The following is a 24,810-nucleotide window of genomic DNA, read 5'->3' on the forward strand; positions in this document are numbered from 1 at the left end:
TAAAAGGGGACAGGACAAATTCATGGAGGATCAAGCTACCAGCAGTTGCTAGATTTGGTAGCTGGATACCACCTCCTGAATCACAGGCCGCTGATTTTAAATGGCCACTACTGGGGAAACAATCTTGGATGAGAGTTCATACCTTCCTCTTCATGCACCTGGTTGGCCCTTGTAGGACACAGAATGCTGGACTAGATGACCTCTTAGCCTGATCCAGTCTTGTGTTCTCATGAGACCTAATCTTAGATACCTCCTGCCAAGTCCCACAGAGACCTAGTTACTCCTGTCCTCTCTAAGGTGGACCTTCCAAAATCAGAAGAGCAGAAAGGAGATGTATCAGGAGCCTGCCAGAGGACATCATGGGCCCATATGGCTGCAGGTTTATGCAAAGAGAATCAGAGATCATTGCAAGGGGTTAGAAGCTAAGGAACAATCTGTTATGCAAGGAATGGTCAGAGCAGTGCCCAGATTCAGAAACATGACACCCTACAATGCCCATCTTCCACAGCTACCACAGCAAAGGAGGTATTATACCTTGAGCACATAGGACTAGCACCATAGTTGAGAAACACTAGTGGAATCACTTGGGCGCATCTGGAGCTCTGCATACTTTGCTGATGTGTCTGTATTACTTAACCGGAAAAGCTCTGAGCTTCCACCAGCTATGGCAAAGCTAACAAGCCAGGGTGTGCTAGGAAGCTGCCTTGAAATGCAACTCCACCCCTGGAATGTTCCTGCTGGGATATTCTTCCTTCCTCCTCCTCCTGCCTTTCCACCGCCTTGTTGTTGTCCTCCTCTTCGCTCAAGGAATGCCAAAAGGATCTCTGATGCTTTGATGGCCTTTCCTCCTGGAAAGGGGAATTTCGGTGCAGCAGATGGAGGGACCTGGAAAAGGCCTGTGAAGAAGAGAAGGATTCCCCGAACAAGTAAGTTCTTTTTCCCCACTGCAGAGGAGAGGGGAATGAGAGTGCCTCTGAACGACTGTGTGGCTAAAATAGAAAAGTGTTGATGGCACTGAGATTGGTGTCTGAAAATATGGGTATTGCTCCTATGGGATGGAGCTTTTAAAACTAATAGATGCCCCTCTGGAAAAAGTTCTCCCACCTCAGTGCTGAATTTGATCCTTGAAATGAAGCACGGCTGAAAAGAATCACTTGGCAGAAAGGCAAAAGTTTCAGCTTACATTAGAAATTTGAGAAGCGGTGTGCGGATTTGAATGAATGAAGCAAAAGCTTGGAATGTTTTTGGAGTTTCTGCAGTCTGGGACTGTTTTAGGAGGGAGGAAGTGTTATGCACCTCTTCTTAATTCTGGGGTAGCAGATCCCAGTGAAACTCTGAAGACAGAGAACAAACTAAAGGCAAAACTGGGTGCAGCCACCTTTGCATTAATTAAAGTGAACGCAATTTCAAGAGCAAGTCGCAGCCTTTTGAGAGAGATCAAACAATAGATTTGATTTATAGCAGAAAGGTCAGGCATTAAAAATGATCACGCTATCCTTCTTTTCAGCAGGACCCTTTAAAAAAGAAGTTTAGACAGAAGCTCTGGGTTAGATCCAGAAAGGGCACCCTATTAATATCAGTAGCAACAAGCTGATCGTGGTTTCAGTTGCACTGATTTCAGTGGGAACTGAAGTTCAATTAAATTACATTTCACTTGTGCTGGAACGCTGCAGATGAGTTGAGATCCAGACTAAGGCAGCCAAAATTCAACTGCCCTTGAAATCAATGGAACTTCAGCCATGACCAACTGGAGTTCTGAACAGTAATAAGGGCCTCTAAACTCTTTATTTGGACTTGAGATTTCACCTTGAGGATAGCTGGAATTCATCTCCACCACAATCCTCCGACAAAGGGCATTTATCCTTCCGTTGGGTCAATGGACCCCTGATGCCAAAGTGAGTATCCATGCCTTTGTGGAGATGAATGGAAATCATGTGTTCAGATTCCCGCACAACGGAATACATGTCGGAATTCTTTTCCACTCCAGCTCACCAATTAGAGGGGAAGACAATTAATTCGTGACTGAGAAAAACACCTAGAAATAGGAAGCTTGTCAGCATTCTCAGAAGGGGAGCAGGGAACTTCCAGTTTCTTCTACCTTTTTAATAGGGCATGGTATGTTGCTGCATTTAACTACCTTCTGTTGGGAAGGGGTTTGCAGACCAACAATTTTTTGTACTCATTTTTAAAAAGCAGTCCAGAAGTTTACTAGATCAGACTCAGAGGTGCACTTACTTTCTAAACTTTATGCAGTTTTTGTATATGAAACAGTTTAAAAGCCCAGCATGCTTTCAACAGTGTTATCCTCTTTGAAGTAGAGAGTTTATATACTATTCTGGCTAGCATATAGAGATTCCATATACTCTATATCTCTATATAGAGATTCTCTATATGGAGGTATAAACTGTGTGTGTGTGTGTGTGTGTGTGTACACATACACATACATACATACACACACACGGTATATAACATATATATGACAGAATATATATATTCTCTGTATAGAGAATATATATATAGTATATACATATATACATATATGAGAGCCCGTTTGGTCTAGTGGTTAAGGTGCTGGGCTAGAAACCAGGAGTCTGTGAGTTCTAGTCCCTCCTTAGACATGAAAGCCGGCTGGGTGACCTTGGGCCAGTCCCCCTCTCTCAGCCCAAGAGCCAATCAGGCGTGGTATGAGAGTTCTAGTCCCGCCTTAGGCATGAAAGCCAGCTGGGTGACCTTGGGCCAGTCCCTCTCTCTCAGCCCAAGAGCCAATCAGGCATGGTAGGAGAGTTCTAGTCCTGCCTTAGGCATGAAAGCCAGCTGGGTGACCTTGGGCCAGTCCCTCCCTCTCAGCCCAACTCCCTCAAACTCCCAGGCCTCTGGTAGAGGACCTGAGGTTGAGGAAGACACATACCACTCATAGGAGTGAGAAAATCCTTTTTCCTTTATATGTATATACTATATATATAATCTCTATATACAGAATATATATATTCTGGCATATATATATTATATACTGTATTATATATTATATATTATACTATTCTGGCTAATATAGAGAGAGCCAATTTGGTGTAGTGGTTAAGGCACCAGCCTAGAAACCAGGAGACCATGAGTTCTAGTCCTGCCTTAGGTACAAAGCCAAGTGGGTGATCTTGGGCCAGTCACTTTGTCTCAGCCCTAGGAAGGAGGCAATGGCAAACCACTTCTGAAAAACCTTGCCAGGAAAACTGCAGGGACTTGTCCAGGCAGTCCCCAAGAATCAGAAACAATTGAACAGATTAAAAAATACTATACGGGTAGTCCTCACTTAACAGCCATAATTGGGACCAGAATTTCAGTTGCTAAGTGAAGCGGTCATTAAACAAATCCAACTCGATTTTACAACCTTTTTTGTGGCAGTCATCAAGTGAATCACATGGTTCCCCATTGATTTTGCTCCCCAGAAGTCAGCCAGAAAGGTCAAAAATGGCAATCACATGACCACGGGATGCTGTGACAATCATAAATGTGAACTGGTTGCCAAGTGCCCAAATCGGGATCATGTAATTGTGGTGATGCTGCAATGGTCATAAGTGTGAGTTTCGGTCATAAGTTAGCTTTTTCAGCACTGTCGTAAGTCCAAACTGTCACTAAATGAATGGTTGTTAAGCAAGGACTAACTATACTATACTATTTATTTATTTATTTATCCAATTTGTCCCTGCCCATCTCCTCCTGTCGGGGGACTCTATACTATACCATACTATGCTGGGAGTTGTAGTCCAACATATTAGGAGGGAATCCTGTTGGGGCAAGGCTGGTCCAGGTCATATTTTGAACTTTATATAATAGAACAATTGTGTTTTAATTCACGATATAAGCAGAAAAGCAACTGTTACTTTGTTTGCTTTTAATTTCGCACACACACTGCATCTAAGTAAAACAGCCTTTCAAAAAAGCCCAAAAGAGATGCTGTGTAGAGATATCAGGCAACCATCCTGATCAGTGTGAGAAGAGGGGTCTTGCATATGCATCCCTGTGCCTGCATGTGGAACCTTGAAGGGCATCTCTCCTTGTTACTGCTTGACTTACAATTGTATAGAGCTCACGTCACCCATATTATCTTCCCCAACCCCATATGTGCACTGCACATATTTAAAAACAACTACTACTAACCCACCATATATGGAGAAAAATGATAACCCAATGACTTCACCCTTGTTTATAAGAAGAACCCGTTTCCAAAATGGTGTATGGTTCTCAGGTCCAAGAGATTAAAGAAGGTGCGGAGAGCAGGTCTTCTATCCAGGCGCTGATAACATCTAGCCCACCAGATGATTTGATTATCTTTGTCTTCTGAGTGGTGTTGGTTCCAGTTTAGGAGGAATTGCCTGTGCCAACCCTTCCATTAGGCAGAGTGAGGCAACAGCCTCAGGTGGCAGATCCTGTGGGTAAGCGACAGGATTTACCAGCTATTCCTCTTGGACTTGCTAGCCTTTTCCTGTCAGTGAACTGAGCCATGAGGGCATCACAGCCTGTCCTGAGCTCCCAAACTGGTGTATTGTCTTTGGGTGTGATAAAAAATGTGGATCTCTCCCTGAAGCTGAAATAAAACTCTACTCATTTTCTACTTGTGGAACAAGTGAATCTGTGCCATCTTGTTTTTCCCCATAGGTAGCAAAATGTCTTGGGACAGGTCTGGGAGAAGGCTTTGGAAAAGATGCTCCTGTGAGCTCCTGTCCCTAGTGAGTGCATCTTCTCTTCCCCTTCCTCCTCACCATGCCCACCACTTCTCCTTTGGTTGTCCACATCTGCTGGACTCAATTCACTTTTCAAGCCAGAAGAAAAGCAGTGGGAAGTGGTATTCCATTTCCTTATACCTCTTGCATTTTTGCAGTGGCTGTAGGAACAGGAAAGGACATCATGGAAAGAAGGAAGGAGGAAGGAAAAAGATATCCAGAAGAGACAGGATACTTGCAGGAGGCCCTTTATAGAGCTGTGGCCCTTAGCAGGCACCCAGTCTTTTCTGATACTGGACCTATTCCTAAAGTAATATCCATCAGGCACTATGCCAGGGTTTCTCAACCAGGGTTCTGTGGCATCTAGGGTTTCGCAAGAGCTCACTATGGGTTCCCTGGGAGATCATGCTTTATTCAAAAATTATTTCAAATTCAGGCAACTTCTCATTGAAGAGGTAAGTTTCATTCTTTATTTTTAGTTTAAGAACACGGTTGATGCATATATACAGGCCTACCCATGAAACAAGTATAATAATTTTGTAACCTCTGGCCTCCATTTGAGCCTGAACGTGCAGGGGTTCCCCAAGGCCTGAAAAATATTTCAAGGGTTCCTCCAGGGTCAAAAGGTTGAGAAAGGCTGCACTATGCATTGAAGGTACAAGAGCTATATGTAACTAGTGAAGGAGAATGTGGTGGAAGGGCAGAATATAAACTCTTTTTTTTCTCTTGTCCCCATCCTCAAGTCGCTATCAACAAAAGCCGAAAGATAATGTAAGTCAGGAGTTCACCGGGACTTTTTCATGGAGCAGAGCTGATTTCTCAAAACACATGACCTATTGCCATGTTTATTTGACTGGTGAGACAGAAGGTAGCTAAACAGGAATATGGCCCTTAAAAACTCCACGCCAACTTGCCCCCACATCCTGGAGTTGTTTTTCCCTGTTCTCCAGAGAACAGCTTCCTACAATTTCAGCATCTTGGTTAAACTAATATTGGACAGAGAAACATGCCTGCATTTTCCCCTATCAGTCAGTCATCAATGCTGATGAAAAAGAATTTACTTCTCAAATTGATTTCAAGGGAGAAAAACATTCCAATGAAGTTCTCATGAGTGGACTGAGGAGCGTTTGCACTTATTTCATAGCAAAATGAGCAAGGAATTGGTGTGATTGTTCTGTCCTTTTTTCTGCAACCCTCTCTCCATCTCTCTGCAGCATCCCTGACTGCCCAGACTTCAGTTCAATCCCAGGAAAAGATATATCAAAGTTTCTCCTTCCATCAAAGGTTTTTCTCTGCCCTTGAGAAACCATTGGTGGATTTCTCCTTTGTCTGAAGATCAGAGAACTTATCCAGTCAATTTCTCTACCCACAGATTTGGGGGTGAATTGTATCTAGCACTAAAAGAAACCCTAAGTCTTGAATAGAGAAAATCTGGTCATTGATTTGACTGCTGTCTGCCCACATACAAAAGCTAGCTGAACTTGAGGCCTTCCAACATCATATATATCCTTATAACTTCGCAACAAGTTTCCATTGGGTGGGGCACTCCAGAAAAGAATACACATTGGTATCAACTCACAGGTAGCTGGATGGAGAAGTAAAACAAACACCAATGAAAAGAACAGGTTCTACGCACATCCTAGGAATAGCCTGATTTTACATAGGTACAATATATGTATATATTCCTGGAACTGGGTGCTGCCACATCAGTTATTTTGGCCATAAGAACTAATTTCCTTACCTCCTGTACGATGGACCTCTTGCTGTGAGTTTCAGCTCTATGATGCTGATTCAGATGATGATTCCCACATAGTTAATTAATTAAATTAAGAACTTTTACCATCTATCCCTTGGAATATATGATTTATTTAAGAATGGTTTATTGTATTATAACTAGTATTTATTCTTGCTTTATTGTAAACCACCCAGAGTCGCTCTTTGAGTGAGATGGGCAGTCACGAAAATTGAAATATAAATAAAATAAAATAAAATAGTATGAGAACATGAGTATGCTCTTAGTATGCTTCAGCTGGTTGTGCTCCATATCCATCTGGAGCCAGGATTGTAACAGTTAGTTGCCATTAAAAATAAATGGTGGGGGATTTTCATGGATTTCCAAGAGTACCAGCTGTACGATTCTGCAGAATTACAGATGTTTTGCAAGATGTTAGGGCTGCACAGTGGATATGGCTATTGCTACCATGAATATAAATGGGACGCGGTGGCGCTGCGGGTTAAACCGCTGAGCTGTCGATCGGAAGGTCGGTGGTTCGAAACCGCGCAATGGGGTGAGCTCCCGTTGCTAGTCCCAGCTCCTGCACATCAAGCAGTTCGAAAACATGCAAATGTGAGTAGATCAATAGTACCGCTTCGGCGGGAAGGTAACGGCGTTCCGTGTCGTCATGCTGGCCACATGACCCGGAAGTGTCTACGGACAACGCCGGCTCTAAGGCTTAGAAACGGAGATGAGCAGCGCCCCCTAGAGTCGGACACGACTGGACTTTACGTCAAGGGAAACCTTTACCTTTACCTTACCATGAATATAACTCCATAATCATATCTAGCTGACCATTGTTATAAAGAAGTATAGTGGATTATATGACCTGATTCAAAAGATGCTTGTCTCTTTGTAGTTACATTTAAACACCAAAACAAGCCCTATAAGAAAATCCTGAATTAGATGTCCACAGGCAACCTAGCAATAGCATTGTTATGATATAGAACACCCCTACACAACCTGATGCTCTCCAGATATATTGGACTACAATTCCCATCATAAAGTACATATCTTTTTCCTCTTACACAGTAACTCCAGATGTGTATTATTCTATTTGCAAGTTTCCCAAATGGATCATTGTTGTATGCATGTCATTTTAGAAGTGAGTGATATTTCAAAATGGCTACGATCAAATTTGCTATGTTGTGTGGAAAATAGGAGGAGGAAGGAGTATTAGATATGTTTGCTGGCTTGAATTATTTATAAAAATAATAAGGGTGGGATAGAAAATAAATACTGTAAATTCAATAAATACATAAATACATAAATGCTGCATTACTTGCCCATTCATGCCATGATCAAGCCATTTGGCTGTTCGTCTCAGAGAGAAAGATCTTCTTACTTAAAAATTCTGCAGCAGGACTAGCTGATCCACTTCCATCCAGGCATTTGTGGGGGATAACTACCCTGAATACCAACCAACATGATGGTTAGAGACTATTTATTTATTTTATTTATATTTCAAATTTAGTCACCACCCATCTCACTCAAAGAGTGACTCTGGCGGTTTACAATAAAGCAGGAATAAGTCCTAGTTAAAATACAATAAAACAGTCTTCTTAAATAAATAATATATTCAGAGGGATAGATGGTAAAAGTTCTTTATTTAATTGATTAACTGTGTGGGAATCATCATCCAGAAGATTTGGAAGACACCAGATTCCCTTCCAACTCTAGGCAATCGAACAGCAAGAGTTGAACAGATAACATACCATCATGCCTAGTAATTTGGATGGCCTGTGTGATAAACCAAATGCTTGGCTATATGTATTTTATGAAAAATTCCCTTCTCACCCCTATGGGTGGTATGGGTCTTCCTCAACCTCGGGTCCTCTACCAGAGGCCTGGGAGTTTGAGGGTTCTGCGCAGGATCTTAGCTGTTCCTAGCTCTGCGCTCTTCTGGACAGAGAGCTCTGATGTTGCTCCTGGGATCTGTCGGAGCCCCTCTCCCAGCTTGGGGGTCACAGCCCCAAGTGCCCCTACCACCACTGGGACCCCTTTGGCCTTCACTTTCCACATCCTCTCTAGTTCCTCCTTCAGGCCCTGGAAGTTCTCCAGCTTCTCATTCTCCTTCATATATGGTATATATGAATGTCGAGTCCTTCTCAGGTGCTTAGGACAACATAGAAGAGGACCATGAGAAGAAACACTTCCAGGCCAAACATTCCTTCCATTTTCTCTCCTTTTTTAACTAACTTTAATGAGCGTGACTGCAAAAGGAGAGAGCTACCAATTGGCCTCCAGTGCTGTCCAGGCCCTGAAACATTCATTTGTCCATCACAGGCTGCTTCTTGGACCACCTTCTGCTGCTTCTGCTGCTTTCTGACTTCTGAATATGGAAACAAAAGCTCTCTCTTGCAAAATTAATTTCTCATTCTTACTGTTTTGTCTCTTGGCTCAAGAAAGAGAGGGAGATACAGTATATGCCGAGAGGTATTTATTTATTGGAGAGACACCTCACTTCCTTTGATTCACTCCTTGTGGGAAGGTTGAAACGGCAGAAGTTGACAGGTTTGCTGATCTGAAGGGTCAGACATCGTGAGTTATCCTTCCCACCACGTTGTTTTATTAGCTGCTGTGGTTTACATTCCTTTTTACTGCTTTTAAGTTAGCCCTTATATAAGCAAGTAATATATAATAATGAAGTGCAAAAAGGCCTTCTCGATTTTCTCTACCAGTTTTCATACAACTGATGAAAGAGAATTAAATTCTGAAATGTCTTTCAACCCAGAAGAAAAAACCAGTGAAAATCTTGTGGGTGAAATGTACAGTGTGTTGCACTTACTTAGTGATGAAGTAGTCAAAAGTGTACATGTGAATATCCTATTGTCAGTCTTCTGCAGCCTCCCTGGCTTCCCATACTTGATTAAATCCCCCAACGTAGACCTAATCAGGGAGTTACTTCCAGGGGCTTTTCCTGATTGGAAATCTGAGGAGCCAGGAAAGATTCAAAGTCAGCTCCAAAACACCAGCAAGAGAAATTTGGAAGAAATTCTCAAGCATCCTGAGGAAAAATATTAGAAAAAGAAGGAGCTTTTTTGCAGAGAAAGAAAATTTGGAAAAGCTTGGAAGAGAGATTTTGGCACATTCCTAATAGATGGAAGTAGATGGATAATAGAGGAAATAGAAATCAGAGCTCCATTTGTAGAAAGAATGGTTCTGAGGTTATGCTAACAATGGGACTGTGTGATGTTCTCTCATAATTTCCTAAAACAACCTACTAGCTAGGAATTATGGGACTTATATACCAACATATATAGAGAGCATCAACGTAGGGAAATTTGCTACCAAGGCCCATCCTGAAGGACTGAGATGTAAAAATGGCAAAACTGAGGACCCAACTAATTTGTGTACAGAGATCCATTTGACTTTTCCCTGCCTTTTAAGAGAGGATTTTTTCAAGACTGCCATTAGAAGGCAACTGAGTGGAAAGAAGTTATTGATGGGATCCCACATTGCTATTTTCCATCTCAAATAAATCCTTTCATGCTATTTTTCCCCAGGAGGGAAAAGATGCCAACCAGGGTGCTGGGTAGATGGACTTGCTAATGTTCTGTTGGCCTCATTGACCATACGGTTGCACAGGGAGAATGCAGTTGGTTCATCTTCCTGTCTCTGACTCTAGAGGAAAAATTTTACAATGTGTGCAGCTGTTGCAGACATAACAGATTGGTGGGCATGGATTTCCTTCCAATAATGATAAATGCCTGTCTCTTTGGAGGTTGTTTGAGCTCACCTTCTAACCTTAGATACAGGCCCACATGGTCAAGCTCTGGCCAGTATCATTGGTGAAGGTATGTCAAAGATGAATGGAGATACCAAGGCTGTATAATTTAGGTAGGTGATAAATACATATGTAAATATTAAGTCTGTGTGATGTATCTCTTCTTTCAGGACCTGGAAGGTAGTATCTCAACTTGGAAAAAGAATTTCTCCTTTTTCTGGAGAAATTAGGAGAACTCATCTACTCAATTCCCCTCCCCACAAAATTGGTAGAGAATTTCAGGGCTATTCCTGTCCAGCTCTAGAAATATCGTAGCACGCTGAGTAATAACACTACATGTGGCATAGAATCATAGATGTGGATGGGACCAGTCAGACCATGGATGCCAACCGTCAGTACAGTGCCCGAATCCAGATTAAAACATCCCAGCCAGTGGCTGTCTGAACACATCTAATGAAGGAAACCACAGCACTCTCTGAGCAATTGGTTCCACGGTTTTAACTGTTCTTACTGTTAGGAAGTTTCCAAGTGTTAAAACACTTGAGTTGCATGCATTCTCCTAGCCAAAAAAAGCCCTCATATTACACTTATATTTACATTAAATGGAAGATAAAATGTAATGTTTGCCCCAGGATCACAGACTTATTCTGAAGAAGCCCCTGGAATGCCTTCAAGGGCCAAATAAGCCCCTCATTCTGAAAGGAACTATGCTCCCCTGAAAAACAAGAGGATTCTTCCCTCTCTACCAGTGAAACTCCAGATATGTACGTTTTGAGAAATAAAATTCTGAGGCAGGAATTTCATCTCCTCCAACATAGCAATACCAACCTTACTAGTGTGTTGTCTGTGATGAATTAGTAAACCTTGGGTGGTTAGGTGGATTCAAGATGAAACACCTTTGCCTGGTTCCTGAAGCCTTGGGCTGTTTTTACAAATATTCGTTTTGTTCAAGATGCTCAGTCTATTTGCCTTACTAGAAGAGGTCTTTAAGAGGAAAAAGAGCTGCAACAGCAGGGCAATACTCTTCCAGGCCCTAATTGACATTCCTACACTTGTCCCCCCTACATTTCAAAGCCGCCTGGCAAGTTTCTGATGAAGCTCATTTTCCCCAGGCTTCTAACATGCCTTTATTTTGTTTCATCAACTATAGACTTTTATTTTTGACCCCAGATGGATGGGTCTTTGTTGATTTCAGAGAGCAGCAGTCATTCCCCCAAATTGTGCAAGAAAATCAAAATACTAGCCGGAGGAAACTATTTAGATATCCAAGTCCTCCTTCTCAATGCCTAGGCATGTATAGATTCCAAAACTTTGGATTTTTTTAATAAGAAGTCAGCCCTCCCTGGTCAGACATGGGCTAGGTTTGGGTTCAGGATGCTTTAGTATTTTGCTTGCTTGCTTGCTTGCTTGTTTGTTGGCTTGGCCTGAAAATATGAGGAATCACAAATAGGGCTATTTAACAGAAGTGGTCAATACTATTGCAGTCTGGATTCAGCTCCAAAGGGAGAATGAGCCCAGGTCATCAATAGGATGAGGCTTTCTAAACTTCCCCAATTCCAAACTTATTCCAGTCAGTAGCTGTCAGCCTTATGAAGTAAACCAGACAGGAAAACCAACCAGATGAGCTAATTCTACTTTATTGTAAGGTTACATTAACAGAATCTTGCAAATCTGAAAGTACAAATCTCCCCCCCTCCCACTCCAGTCCCCTTTACAGCCCAAGAAACTAGGGAGGGTCCCTTCTGAGCTTCTTGCCCCAGCCACGTTCCTGGCTGTGGGCTAAGTTGCCTTTTATCCGACTGTTCCCTTGGCTCCATCTCATTGCCCTGTCTCCCAAGGTCATTCCCATATACCATTACATCAGCTGTAATAAATGACTCCATTTGTTAATGCCAACTACTTCTTAGGGAGTTGTGTTGTCATATCAATATACACAAGTCATCATTTTCTCATAAACTCAGTTTGCTGAAGACACCTATGAAGAAGCACACATAAAAACAAAACTAGAGGAAGGTTATATTAGGTTAAAGTGATCTCAATAAATAAACACATTAAAATGGATTGACATCACAAACATTCTCTGAAGGAACTGCCACAATGAAAAGACAAGTGCTTGAGGATTGAATACCAGCTTTCTCCAACCTAGCACCAGGCTGATGTATTTGACCTTGCAGTTTCCAGGGTGTTCACAGCAATGAACCTCTGGGACTTCTAGACCTAATATGGATGGTACTCAGCTGGAGAAGACTAAGCTATACAAATTTTAAGGGAGTTCCAACAGTATCATTTCTTTTTCCTCTTATTTGGACCTTCAAGGTGAATGATCAAATCTGGTAGGCTTAGGGCAAGAAAGACACCAAGCTTATCAAATAAAATGATTGATGGGCAAGAGGGAGTGATGAAGGGAAACTCAGGCTGAACCCCACTTCCATGGCTATATATAATGGGAGTTGAAACCCAAGACCTCTGGAGATCATGTTATTGAAGGAAACCAACCTGGACAGTATCAATGAGATCAGAAATGTCTAACTACACTCTTTCTCTTTCCAGACTCTGCTAAAAGAAATTAACAAAGATGAACTGGTCTGGTTTGGAAGATCTCCTGGGTGGAGTGAACAAATACTCCACAGCGTTTGGGCGTATTTGGCTGTCAGTAGTCTTTATCTTCCGGCTTCTCGTCTACTTAGTGGCAGCAGAGAAAGTCTGGGGAGATGACCACAAGGACTTTGACTGCAACACTGAGCAGCCAGGTTGTCCCAATGTCTGCTATGACTTTTACTTTCCAATCTCTCACATCCGACTCTGGGCCCTGCAACTCATCCTCGTTACCTGTCCTTCCCTGTTGGTTGTTATGCATGTAGCCTATCGGGAAGCCAAACTGAAGAAACGTTTACAGAAATTTGGGAATGACTTCAGACCACGGTATCCTCCAGGCAAGAAGCGTGGGGGCTTGTGGTGGACCTACCTCTTCAGTCTTCTCTTCAAATCTTTGGTGGACATTGTGTTTCTGTTTATCTTTTACCATGTGTATCCAAACTACAGGCTTCCTAATCTAGTCAAATGCTCCCTCCCACCTTGCCCCAATCAAGTTGACTGCTACATAGCCAGGCCAACCGAAAAGAACATCTTCACTCTGTTCATGATCATTACTGCCTGTGTTTGTGTCCTGCTTAGCCTCATCGAAGCTTTGTACCTCATTGGGAAAAGGTGTAAGGACAGCCTTCAGGACAGAAGTGAAAGTCACAGAAGAGCCAGTGGTGAAGTATACTTCCTCCAAAGAGACAAGTGCTCCCTGTCACCAAGTAAACAGGACACAACTGAAGTAGATGGACAGATCTATCATGGAGCAGAATATAAGCCAGTCACCTCACCTCTCATAAGCAGCTCCCATTGTGGGGAGCCTTCAAAACTTGGGAAGCTGGAGTAATTGCACATCCAGGTAGAATGAGGAGCTTGTGCATGATCCATACAGCTTCACTCCAATATTAACACTTTCTGCTAGGCTGGAAATGTGAGAAATGGTGGAAGTTACGGGGGATTAGGAAAAGGAATGTTCATCTAGCTTAGTCTGTTCAGGTTTTAATAGCTACTGTATATTGCCAGGTAAACTGCTCCTGGTTTATGTTCCAACCAGCCAGTATGCCCTTCTTCAGAGTGGTCCATTACATTCCCCCTCTCATCTGCCTTTCTGATGTTTTTTTATTCCAACCATCACACTCAGCTCTCATGAGTTTAGTTTTCTTCCCCATCCCTTGGGCTTTTTCCCAACTCCAAAACATTGCAAACCATAGAACTCTACTGTCAGCTAATTCTTGTGCATGGTGTTACTGTTTCTTCTATCCAAGCTCGGCTCTTTCCGGAAGAGAGAGAGAGAGAGATTAAACTGCCATATCCATTTGTTTTGAGTTGTTCAACTTAATGCACCTCAATTACTTATCAACATTGTTCTTTGTTCATTTTCAAGCCCAGTCTAGTTTTTATAATAATCTCACTATCAAGGAAGGTATTTGGTGAAAGTGGTACTGAGATGTTTTTCCAATCAAGAGAACTTAGAAATGTAAAATAAAACTTAAGACACAATAGCTGATGGAGGGAGGGAGGGAGGGAGGGAGGGAGGGAGGGAGGGAGGGAGGGAAGGTAGTGCACTGTGATCTAGCCCTGAAGTAGTACAGTTCTTAGCTTGAAAAATGTGTGTTTTCATTTGCAGAAGCCAGGAATGGCAAAGAAGAAGGTGCATATGGTCTGGTGGTCTGCCATCATTGCTGACATTCAGTTTGATGGTCTATGAGCTGGCAAAAGTTAATCTAGGCACAACACAATGCATATTTTAATAACTGAAAATCAAATATTGGATCGTAAGAATCTGTCTGATACCAATGAGATCACTTAATATGTGGCTCCCTTTTCTCTTGATTTACTTGAAACAGTTCCCCAAGATTTCATAGGAGTCTTCACCAACTGTATTTGGAGATCACAGGGATTAAACCTCAAGATTATTGGCATGCAAAGCATGAACTTCAGTTCCTCATCTTCTTGCTGTTTTGCTTTCTGGCTTAGGAGAATGGTGCTGGGCATGCAACAGAGCAAGAAATATCACCGCCATCTACTACAGCCTTGTGTAAGTTCCACACCTCAATGCCAACTGATCATCTCTGTTATTAAGTCCTGATTTTCTTGTTGATCGACAACTTAGCATTCCTTCCAAGCTTGGTTGAAACTCTGCAAGCCATGGCAAACCCACTACTCCTCTTCATTAACCTACTCCAGTAGTTAATTACATGCTACTGATGGGCTTATTGCTATTAATTATATGGCACACATTTCCTTATTGATTTCTCTACTTATGATTTAATGGTATATTGAGAAACGGTATATCACTGACCTAAATTCTCTCTTTCTCAATGACTAAGTTGCCCAGAGAAACCTCTGGATGAATTTGTTTGTTTTGGAGGAGAGGAGAGGAGAAATTGAGAAATCTTTCCTGAAGTAGAAATGGCTACCCATCTTTTTGAACCAAGAACATCTGATTTAGTTTGCTAATTATAAAATAAATCGCTTCACTTGTCTACAATATACATAAGACACTGTGTGAGGCCTAGAAACCTAGTTAAGCCATTTGTTCATCTAGCTCAAGTTTATAGGCTCTTACTGGCAGCAGCTGTCCATGGTCTCATGGCTGACTATTTCCAACTCTTGTTGAAGATGCCAGGAAGTGAACCTTTGATCTTCTGCATAGATAATTGTCTTATACTGACACTAATTGTTGTTTCACCTAATTCTCAGGGTTTCAGACAGAAATCTTTCCAAGAAATCCTTGGAAAATCCAGAGTTCTGGATGCCTTGCTTGCGAAGAACAGAACTCTGTGCATTTAGCTAGAGCCTATCCTATCACAATACAGTTTTATACTGCAATGTTTCACTCACTGTCTTGGGTATAAAGTGTCATGGACCTCTGCACAAACACCTATTAAATTGTGCTGCACTTTGTGTTAGTTGGTTTAATCAAAGTTATGGTTAATTGGTTTTTGAGGGCCAGTTGTAATTATAATAGCTAAATTTACATACTTGGACACTTCTAATGTAATGAGGTAGGCAATCATAAATAAAAATGTTGAAATTGGCTAACGATGATTAGTCGTTGTCTTCTTTCAAGATACCTTACACATCTTTCACTATACCCAGAACAGGGGTTCTTTGTTACAATTGGGATATTATGAAAATGCATTCAGTTCTAATTATTTAAAATAAAGAAGGACTAAGAGAAAATTGCCTATAATTTTTTTTTATTGCTTGTAAGAGTAATTCCCGAAACTCTCCCCACTACCCAAGTTCAATCCCAGCGGAAGCTGGATTCTCGGGGAGCCGGCTCAGGTCGACTCAGCCTTCCATCCTTCTGAGGTCAGTAAAATGAGTGCCCAGCTTGCTGGGAAAGCTGACAACTGGGGAAGGCTGTCCTGAAAGCCAGGAAACACACTGAGACAGGGAACTGGTCTCTAATGTTTATTGCTAATACATAACAGTAATCCTAACAAACTGAAGAAGCATGGGAAAAACCCAGCCATATAAACCCCAAAGGCTAAGGCGGTCCCGATCTGTGTCTCTTTGAATGGCTGACCAATTCCTCAGTGCTACGCATACGCTTAACAGTCTGGATGGGAGCCCCCTGCTCACCATCCTTACTCATGACATCACCCTCCCCTCCAGATGCACATTCCATTTCAGCCCCCTCCCCTCCAGAGTCTTGATAAGATTTGCCATCTGCTTCTAAGGTCCCATGGGAACTGGGCAACGATGGAAAGTCTTCAAAGGAAAACTCCTCCACGGATGAATCATGCTGCTCTCCAGGTCTGATAACGCTTCTGGGCCAGGTGGCTGCTGCTGGAAAACATCTAGATAATTAGAAAAGTCATCCCCCCTCCCCCCTGGGAAATGCAAGCCCGAGGTGGAGGGCTGCGGCTCCCCCACCTCCTCTGTAACTGGAGTGAAGGCTTCAGGCAGGGGGGGAAGGTGCACACTCACGAACTCTTCTGCTTGGGCTTCTTCGGCCTGCTCAGCCGAAAGAGGAATCTCGGGTAGAGTGCGAGGCTTGGGTTTGTGAGGAAAAAGCTGATGAAAACGATGAACCAGTGCTGGTACATGCACATCTCTGGCATTCTCCCACGTGCGCTCTTCTTCAGGGTACCCTTTCCAGTGTATGAAATATTGGATGCCCCTTCCCCTCCTCCTAGAGTCCAGAATTTCCTCAACTTCGTACTCCTCCTCTCCCTCCACAATTACTGGAGGTGGGGGGGGGGGCAGTTGCGATCGCAAGGCACTTGGGGGAGGGTCTTTGGCTAGCAAGGCTCTGTGAAACACTGGATGGACCTTCATGGATGCTGGGAGCTGTAAACGATAAGCCACTGGATTTATCTGCTGCGCCACAGTGAAAGGCCCCACAAACTTAGAGTCCAATTTCTTGGAGGGTCTGGTAGAGTTCAAAAACTTGGTAGAGAGCCACACCTTGTCTCCTACCGCAATCGCTGGCCCCTCTTGTCTGTGAGCATCTGCAGCTCTCTTGTAAGCACTCTTTGCCCTGTTCAGCTGCTCCTTTAACAACTCCTGTGCGGCTTGTTGCTCTTTAAGAAAATCAGCCGCGGCTGGAACAGCTCCCTGCTGGGAGGAGGTGGGCAACACCTGAGGGTTAACCCCATAGAGTGCCTGGAAAGGGGACATCTTGGTCGAGGATTGCACAGAGTTGTTATAAGTAAATTCTGCCATGGGGAGCAGGGCTGGCTAATTGTCTTGCTGATAAGTGGTGTAACACCTGAGATACTGCTGTAACCATTGGTTAATTTTCTCGGCTTGCCCATTACTGGCAGGATGATGCGCTGATGACAGGTGGATCTGGACCCCTAATGACTGGAAAAGGGCCCTCCAGAAACTGGAAGTGAACTGTGGGCCCCTGTCACTCACCAAATGATTCACCATGCCTCTATACCTAAAAACATGGTCCATGAACAACTGCGCTGTGGCTGGTGCAGACGGAAGGCCCTTGCAAGGAATAAAATGTGCCATCTTTGTGAAAAGGTCCACTACCACCAGTATGGACATCAGCCCCTGGACCGTGGTAAATCAGTGATGAAATCCATGGAGATAGTATCCCAAGGCTGACTGGGGGTGGGTAGGGGTTGCAAAAGTCCTGTGGGCCTCCCTGGGAGAGGTTTGGCTCGTCTGCAAGTGTGACAAGACGCAACATAACCCTTTATGTCTGCAACCATCTTGGGCCACCAGTAGTCTCTCAGAGCTCTATGGAGAGTCTTGAAAACGCCTCCATGGCCTGCCGTTTGGTGGTCATGGCAAAGTCTCAGTACTTCTTCCCTTAATGAAGGGGGAATATACAATCGCCTGCTATGCCAGAGGATTCCTGCCTCCACATTGAAAGGTGAGGCATTGTCTTGCGGGACCCTCTGGAGGTCACCCATCCGGGCCCTGGCGTATGGGTCCTGTTGCTGCTGAGCTCTGACTCTTGTAAATAGGTCCTCTGCTTGTCTGCCTGCTGTTAAAATCTCTGTCTGGCTCCCCCTCATAGACTGATCAAAGTTGTGAGGCTGTAATATAGTAGCCTGTACCTCCTGGTGAGTGGTGGGGCTTGCCTGAAAGGATCGAGACAGGGTGTCTGCCAAGCAGTTTTGCGACCCGGGCACATAAGAAATAACGAAATTGAAACGGGAGAAAAACTGGCTCCATCTGATTTGGTGTGGGGTGAGGGATCTGGTGCTTTGTAGAAGCTGTAAATTTTTGTGATCAGTACAAACCTTCACAGGAAAGGTTGCCCCTTCGAGCCAGTGCCTCCACTCTTGGAATGCTGCTTTAATTGCCAGCAACTCCTTGTTGAAATCATCATAGTTTCTCTCTGCTGGTAAGAGCAGGCGTGAAAAAAAGGCACAAGGCAGCAATGCATTCTCGGCCTTGTTTGTATATTGCAATAACACTGCCCCAGTGGCAATATCTGAAGCATCTGAATACATTTTGAATTGCTTCATGGGATCAGGGTGCCTTAAGAGCGGCTGGGATGCAAAGAGCTGCTTAAATTCCTGGAAGGCTGCTTGCTGTCTCTCCCCCCAGATGAATTTTGAGCCTTTCTTCAAAAGCTGTGTGAGGGGTCTAGTACGGTCGCTGTAATTTTTTATGAAACGCCTATAGAAATTACAAAATCCTAGATATCTTTGTACATCTTTAACATTTCGGGGAGGTGGCCAAGAGAGAATTGCCTGGACCTTAGAAGGATCCATGGATATGCCTTCTGTTGATCCTATATAGCCCAGGAAATGTACTTCAGTTAAATCAAAGGCACACTTCTCTAGCTTGGCGAACAGCCTGTTCTCTCTCAGTCTTTGCAAAACATTACGTACATGGGTTACGTGAGTTGTGGCATCCTCAGAGAAAATTAATATGTCATCTAGATAAATGACCAGATACTTGTCTAATAAATCAGCAAAAATGTGATTCATAAATCTGGAAAATATGGCTCCTGCATTAGACAAGCCAAAGGGCATAACAAGGTACTCAAATTTGCCAAACCTGGTGTCGAAAGCAGTCAGATATTCATGCCCCTCTTTCACCCAGATGAGATTGTATGCACTCCTGAGATCCAACTTGGTAAAAATGCGTGCCCTCTGTAAGCGATCTAGCAGATCCGAGATTAATGGCAGAGGATAGGATTCTCTTTTGGTTACTTTATTGAGGGGACTGAAATCGTGGACCACTCTCATGGGTGTCTCCTGGGGTGCAGGTGCCAACAGGTCAGGCTTCTTTGGTACGAAGAAGGTTGGAGCAGACGCTGGGGAAGTAGATGGTCGGATAAACCCCTTTTGGAGATTGGAGTCTAAGTAATCCTTTAAGGTGGCTAGTTCCTTGGGAGACATGGAATATTGTTTCTTTGCTGGAACTTTGGCTCCTGGTAGCAACTCAATGGTACAGTCACAGTCCCTATGGGGGGGTAGTGCTGTGGCCTCCTGTTTGCTGAAAACACCTGCAAAATCCGCATACTTGGCTGGCAACTGGAGCCCCCCCGCTTCCGTGCCTGCGTTGGTTGCTGGAGAGCGTGGAGCGGCTTGAATCTTGTGGTGCTGGCATTCCTCAGCTGGGAAGGAGATTGCTCCTGTAGCCCAGTTCAGCAAGGGGTTGTGGATCCTCAGCCACGGTGTGCCTAGGATTACCGGCACATTAATCGATGCAGTAACATAAAGTTGGATCCACTCAGTGTGATCTCCCATTGTCAGTTGCACCGGTTCTGTGAGTCTTCTAATCGGCCCTGCCTTGAGGGGCTGGCCATCAATGGTCTCCACTTCTATGGGGCATGGTAATTCTCTGGTTGCAGTCTTGTACGGTCTGCTCATCAATAAAATTAGTTGAAGCTCCAGAATCCACGATGGCCTCTAGCTTGACTTGGTGCTCTGGGCTGACTTGCATGATTACGGGTAAGTAATAAAAGGCTTGCCTGGAATCCTCGGAATGAGCCCTTCTTAATTGATTGATGGTCTCCCTGCTGAGCTCTGTGGAGGGAGACCGACGGAGTTTCCCTGGTTGGAAAACAGAGGCAGGGATGGTTCTTGTTTCAGCTGCCTGCCCTGGGGGTCTTACCAGAGCTGCTTGGCCTCTCGCTGGGCAAGCTCTCACCATGTGCCCCTGGGCTCTGCAGTAGAAACAGAGGGCTCTCCCTCTCCTTCTCTGCCTCTCAGCTTCGGAAATCAGTCTCCTGCTTGCCCCAATCTGCATTGGCTCCTCTTGTGCTGAGTGAGCGGCTGCTACGGAGAGAGTTGGAAATCCTGAAAATGCTCTGAGGGTCCTGTTTCTCCCCGGTTGCATCTGCCTAAGCTCCTCTAGTCTGGCATCTATGACCACCGATAACTGATATAGGGCTTCTAACATAGCTGATGTTCCCTGGCACACTAATTCATTCTTAATCTCTTCATCCAGCCCGTTTGAATTGGTCTTTTAATGCACTCTCATTCCAGTCCAGATCTCCTGCTAATAACTTGAAATCCGCAATGTAGAGTCCCACCCTCTTGTTATCTTGCTTGAGCTTCCGAATTTCCCGGCTGGCCGTGGCTTCTCTGATCAGGTTGTCAAAGTGTGCTCGGAACCCTGCCAAAAAGTTCTGGTAGTCGTTGAGAATCGGGTCGTTGTTCTCCACCATGGGAACAGCCCATTTGGCAGCTGGTCCCTTTAGCAGGCCTAGGATGAAAGTGACTCTGGTTCTGTCTGTGGGAAACTCTGCAGGTCTGCTATCGAAGAACATAGTACACTGTGTGAGAAAGATTCTCAGCTGTCCTGCTTCTCCTCCAAATTTCTCTGGTAGACTGCCCTGGGATCTCAACATTACTGGTGGAGCTGCTGCTGCTGGTGCCGGTTGTGGATTAATCGGAGCTGGTTGTTGTAACTGCTGTAGCATGGCAGCTTGTAATGTGTTGATCTGGAGATCTACTTGTTGGTGGTGTTGTTGTAGGGCTGCTGCCAATTGCTGGATGGCGAGCCGCATTTCTTGGTTTTCTGAAGACATTTCTAAAAGTCTCTCTTTAATTTCTTGTTCCTCCCTCTTTCGATGGGAGTAGGAGTTTGTTAGGATTGATGTCCTGACAGCCAGGAAACACACTGAGACAGGGAACTGGTCTCTAATGTTTATTGCTAACACATAACAGTAATCCTAACAAACTGAAGAAGCGTGGGAAAAACCCAGACATATAAACCCCAAAGGTTAAGCCGGTCCCGATCTGTGTCTCTTTGAATGGCTGCCCAATTCCTCAGTGCTACACATGCGCTTAACAGTCTGGATGGGAGCCCCCTGCTCACCATCCTTACTCATGACAAAGGCAGTGGCAAACCACCCCAATATAGTCTGCCAAGAAAGCATCGCGAAAGCGGCGTCGCCCCAAAGGGTCAGACATGACTCGGTGCCTGCACAGGGGACCTTTCACCTTTCAAAAGTAATTCCATATTTCTTTGAGAAGGTCTTGCTTAGTTCAACTTAGTTTCAGGAATAGATTTCTGAAGAAAATAATGTGCCATTGTCTACAAAATAGTTCATTTAGAGGTACTTCAAGGAAAAATAAGCTTATAATTGTATATCTACTTGGCTGGAGGGTGGGGGGAATCTCACTGAAACCAATGATGCAGATTTCCAAGCAAACATTATTTATCTGTTTGCTTGTTTGTTAGGTTCATATCTTACCTTTCCCTCAAAGAAAATAGTACCTTAATGGTTAACAGATACAATAAAAATAAATAAAAGAATAAAGGAATTTTAAACTGTAGAATCAACTTATCATAAATGGTTTAAAATCATCTAATCATGTATGTCTGCAAGTACACTGCACAGGGAGGGTCTAAAAATAATTTGCATTTTTCTTTAAAAAAAATACAAAAACGCATTATCATTGTATCTCATAAGCTGGAGCATCTGACGTAACAAAAGTTTACCTTTACCAAACGCAACTCGTGTTTGGCCTTGCTAACAGGTTTGTCTAGGAAAAAACAGCACAAATATTCACACTAATTTTGGTGCATATTACCTGGAACGGGCATATTTTTTGCAAGTATCTTGTCAATAATAAATGTAGTTTTCAACGAATGCACTTTCAGTAGTAGAGAATAGAGAGAGATAGGAGGGGGAGAGAGAAAGAGTTCAGGGTTGAATTGTTGGGACCTTGGGGTTCCCTGAGCTTGGCTGTTTTCCTGCAGACATTTCATTACTAGTCTAGAGAACATCATCAGCTCTGATCAAGCTCAGAGAACACCAAGAATCCAACCATATATACACTTTTTGTTCATTTTTATACATTTTTTTCCATCATACATCTATCTGCATGCACATTTCTTGAGTTACAAACTAGGATACAAAATTCGCATTTGACATATCATTTTGGAATTTGAACAGCATCAAAATTCTGATGCTGGAAATTTGAAACATACCGTGTTGTGAGACACAAATAGGTCTGAAATTTTTGGCTAGCTTTTAAAAATTAATTAATTAATCTTCTTACTCCACCCACCCACCCACTTTTTCTGAGCACTAATGTAACACCTTGTCATTACATTATTCCTATCAATTCTAATGCGGGGGAGAGAAGGGAGAATATTAATATATTTCTCACTGCGCATCATAATTATCCCCTCTGCCGGTGCTGTGTCTTGTAATCTCTTTGCAATTCTTGGATGTGAACAAATGGGTCATATACAGTATGTTAAAGCAAAGAGGACTCAGAGACATTCAGAAAAGGTGCCTGTCTTTTTTTTTAAAAAAAAGTTCAGTAAAATGGATAGATAGATAGATAGATAGATAGATAGATAGATAGATAGATAGATAGATAGATAGATAGATATAAGGGATGTGGTGGCGCTACAGGTTAAACTGCTGAGCTGCTGAGCTTGCTGATCGGAAGGTTGGCAGTTCGAATTTGCGTGACGGGGTGAGCTCCTGCTGCTAGTCCCAGCTCCTGCCAACCTAGCAGTTCGAAAACATGCCAATGTGAGTCAATTAATAGGTACCGCTTCGGCAGGCAGGTAAAGGTGTTCCGTTTAGTCATGCCAGCCACATGACCACGGAAGTGTCTACGGACAAACGCTGGCTCTTCAGCTTTGAGACAGAGATGAGCTCCGCCCCCTAGAGTCGGACACGATTGGACTTAATGTCAAGGGAAACCTTTACCTTTACATAGATAGATAGATAGATAGATAGATAGATAGATAGATATCCTTAAAATTGCTATTTTATTTATTAATTCCATATTTAATTCATATTCCTTCTATGCTGGAATTCAAAACAGCATAACGAGACTCCTAAGCGATCCACAACTTACGCACTGAACATGTCCAGACAGGAGCATCCACTAGAACAGTAAGAAAAGCCATGGTCCCACCACCAAAATTCAGCCTCTGTCGCATGTGCCACGCACGTAAAAAAGGCACTGCTCTTTGATCACATGGTCATGGACACCATCTTGACATTTTTGACCCCCTTGCAGATGCCCCTGGGCCCAGACCATCTGGGCTGCAACATCTTGTACCTTCGTACCACACATACAAGCATCTTCTTCCTTTTCTCCCTAAATACATCAGCCTTTCCCAAATGAGACATTTGCCAAGTGTGTAATAGGAGCTGCACATATCTTCAGGGTGGGGAAGGTTGAAACCAGAATACGTGCAGTTTGTCATTAGAGCTTGGAGGAGGCCAAACCCAACATAAATATGTAATGTCATGCCAAACTTATTGGAATATTACAGTGGGTCATTGAGCCCGCTGGCAGGGGATGAGAAGACACACCCAGTATTATAAGTTGCCCTGTCATTCTTAACATTGGAGAAAACTCCAAAACCATTGGTTGACAGAAAATAATAATAATAATAATAATAATAATACAAAATCAACAAAATGCCCTCTCCTCAAAAAAGAGTGGGGTGAGTTGTCTGTGTGTGTCTGCAGGTCTTCTACTTTTCTGTGCAAGAAAACTTCCAGATTTACTCCAGGATTAGTGAAGAACACCTACAGAAGAATAGTATAAGGAGCAGGGATTCATGCAGACCTTAATTCAGCCTTTCAAGCTTCTTTTATTATACCCTTTAACAATAAAGTAGAATTCTAGCAGTGTCATGTTCCTGCCCTACCTTGAAGGGCTGGCATCAATCTTGAAAGCCTGGCAGAGCTTCCTTCTCTCTCCCAAAGCAAGTCAAGGTGGGGTAATCTTGAGTTTCTTTTTCACCCCCTCCTCTCTTTCAGGGCTAAGCTGATGTGTATATACAGGTAGTCCTCACTTAACAACCATTTGTTTAGTGACAGTTTGGACTTACAGCAGTGTTGAAAAAAAATGACTTACAACCAGTTCTCACACTTATGACTCTCACAGAGTCCCCAGAGTCACGTGATCACAATTTGGGCACTTGGAACCGATTCATATTTATGACCATCGCAGTATCCCATGGTCATGTGATCACTATTTTCGACCTTCCCGGCCAGCTTCTGGCAAGCAAAATCAGTGGGGAACCATGTGATTTACTTAACGACCAGGTTGTTCTCTTAATAACTGTGATGATTTGCTTAACAACCACCACAAAAAAGG

General features: G+C 43.4%; 1 protein-coding gene across 1 annotated transcript; it reads left to right on the forward strand.

Annotated features, from left to right (window-relative positions):
* Positions 1-698: 698 nt before the first annotated feature.
* LOC134503357 (gap junction beta-5 protein-like) lies at positions 699-14,312 on the forward strand. Its single transcript, XM_063312144.1, has 2 exons — positions 699-926; positions 12,767-14,312. Exon 2 carries the CDS (start codon positions 12,792-12,794, stop codon positions 13,641-13,643), a length of 852 nt encoding a protein of 283 aa, XP_063168214.1. The 5' UTR covers positions 699-926; positions 12,767-12,791; the 3' UTR covers positions 13,644-14,312.
* Positions 14,313-24,810: the final 10,498 nt, after the last annotated feature.

The sequence above is a fragment of the Candoia aspera genome, chromosome 10 (assembly GCF_035149785.1).
Source record: "Candoia aspera isolate rCanAsp1 chromosome 10, rCanAsp1.hap2, whole genome shotgun sequence".
Lineage (NCBI taxonomy): Eukaryota > Metazoa > Chordata > Lepidosauria > Squamata > Boidae > Candoia > Candoia aspera.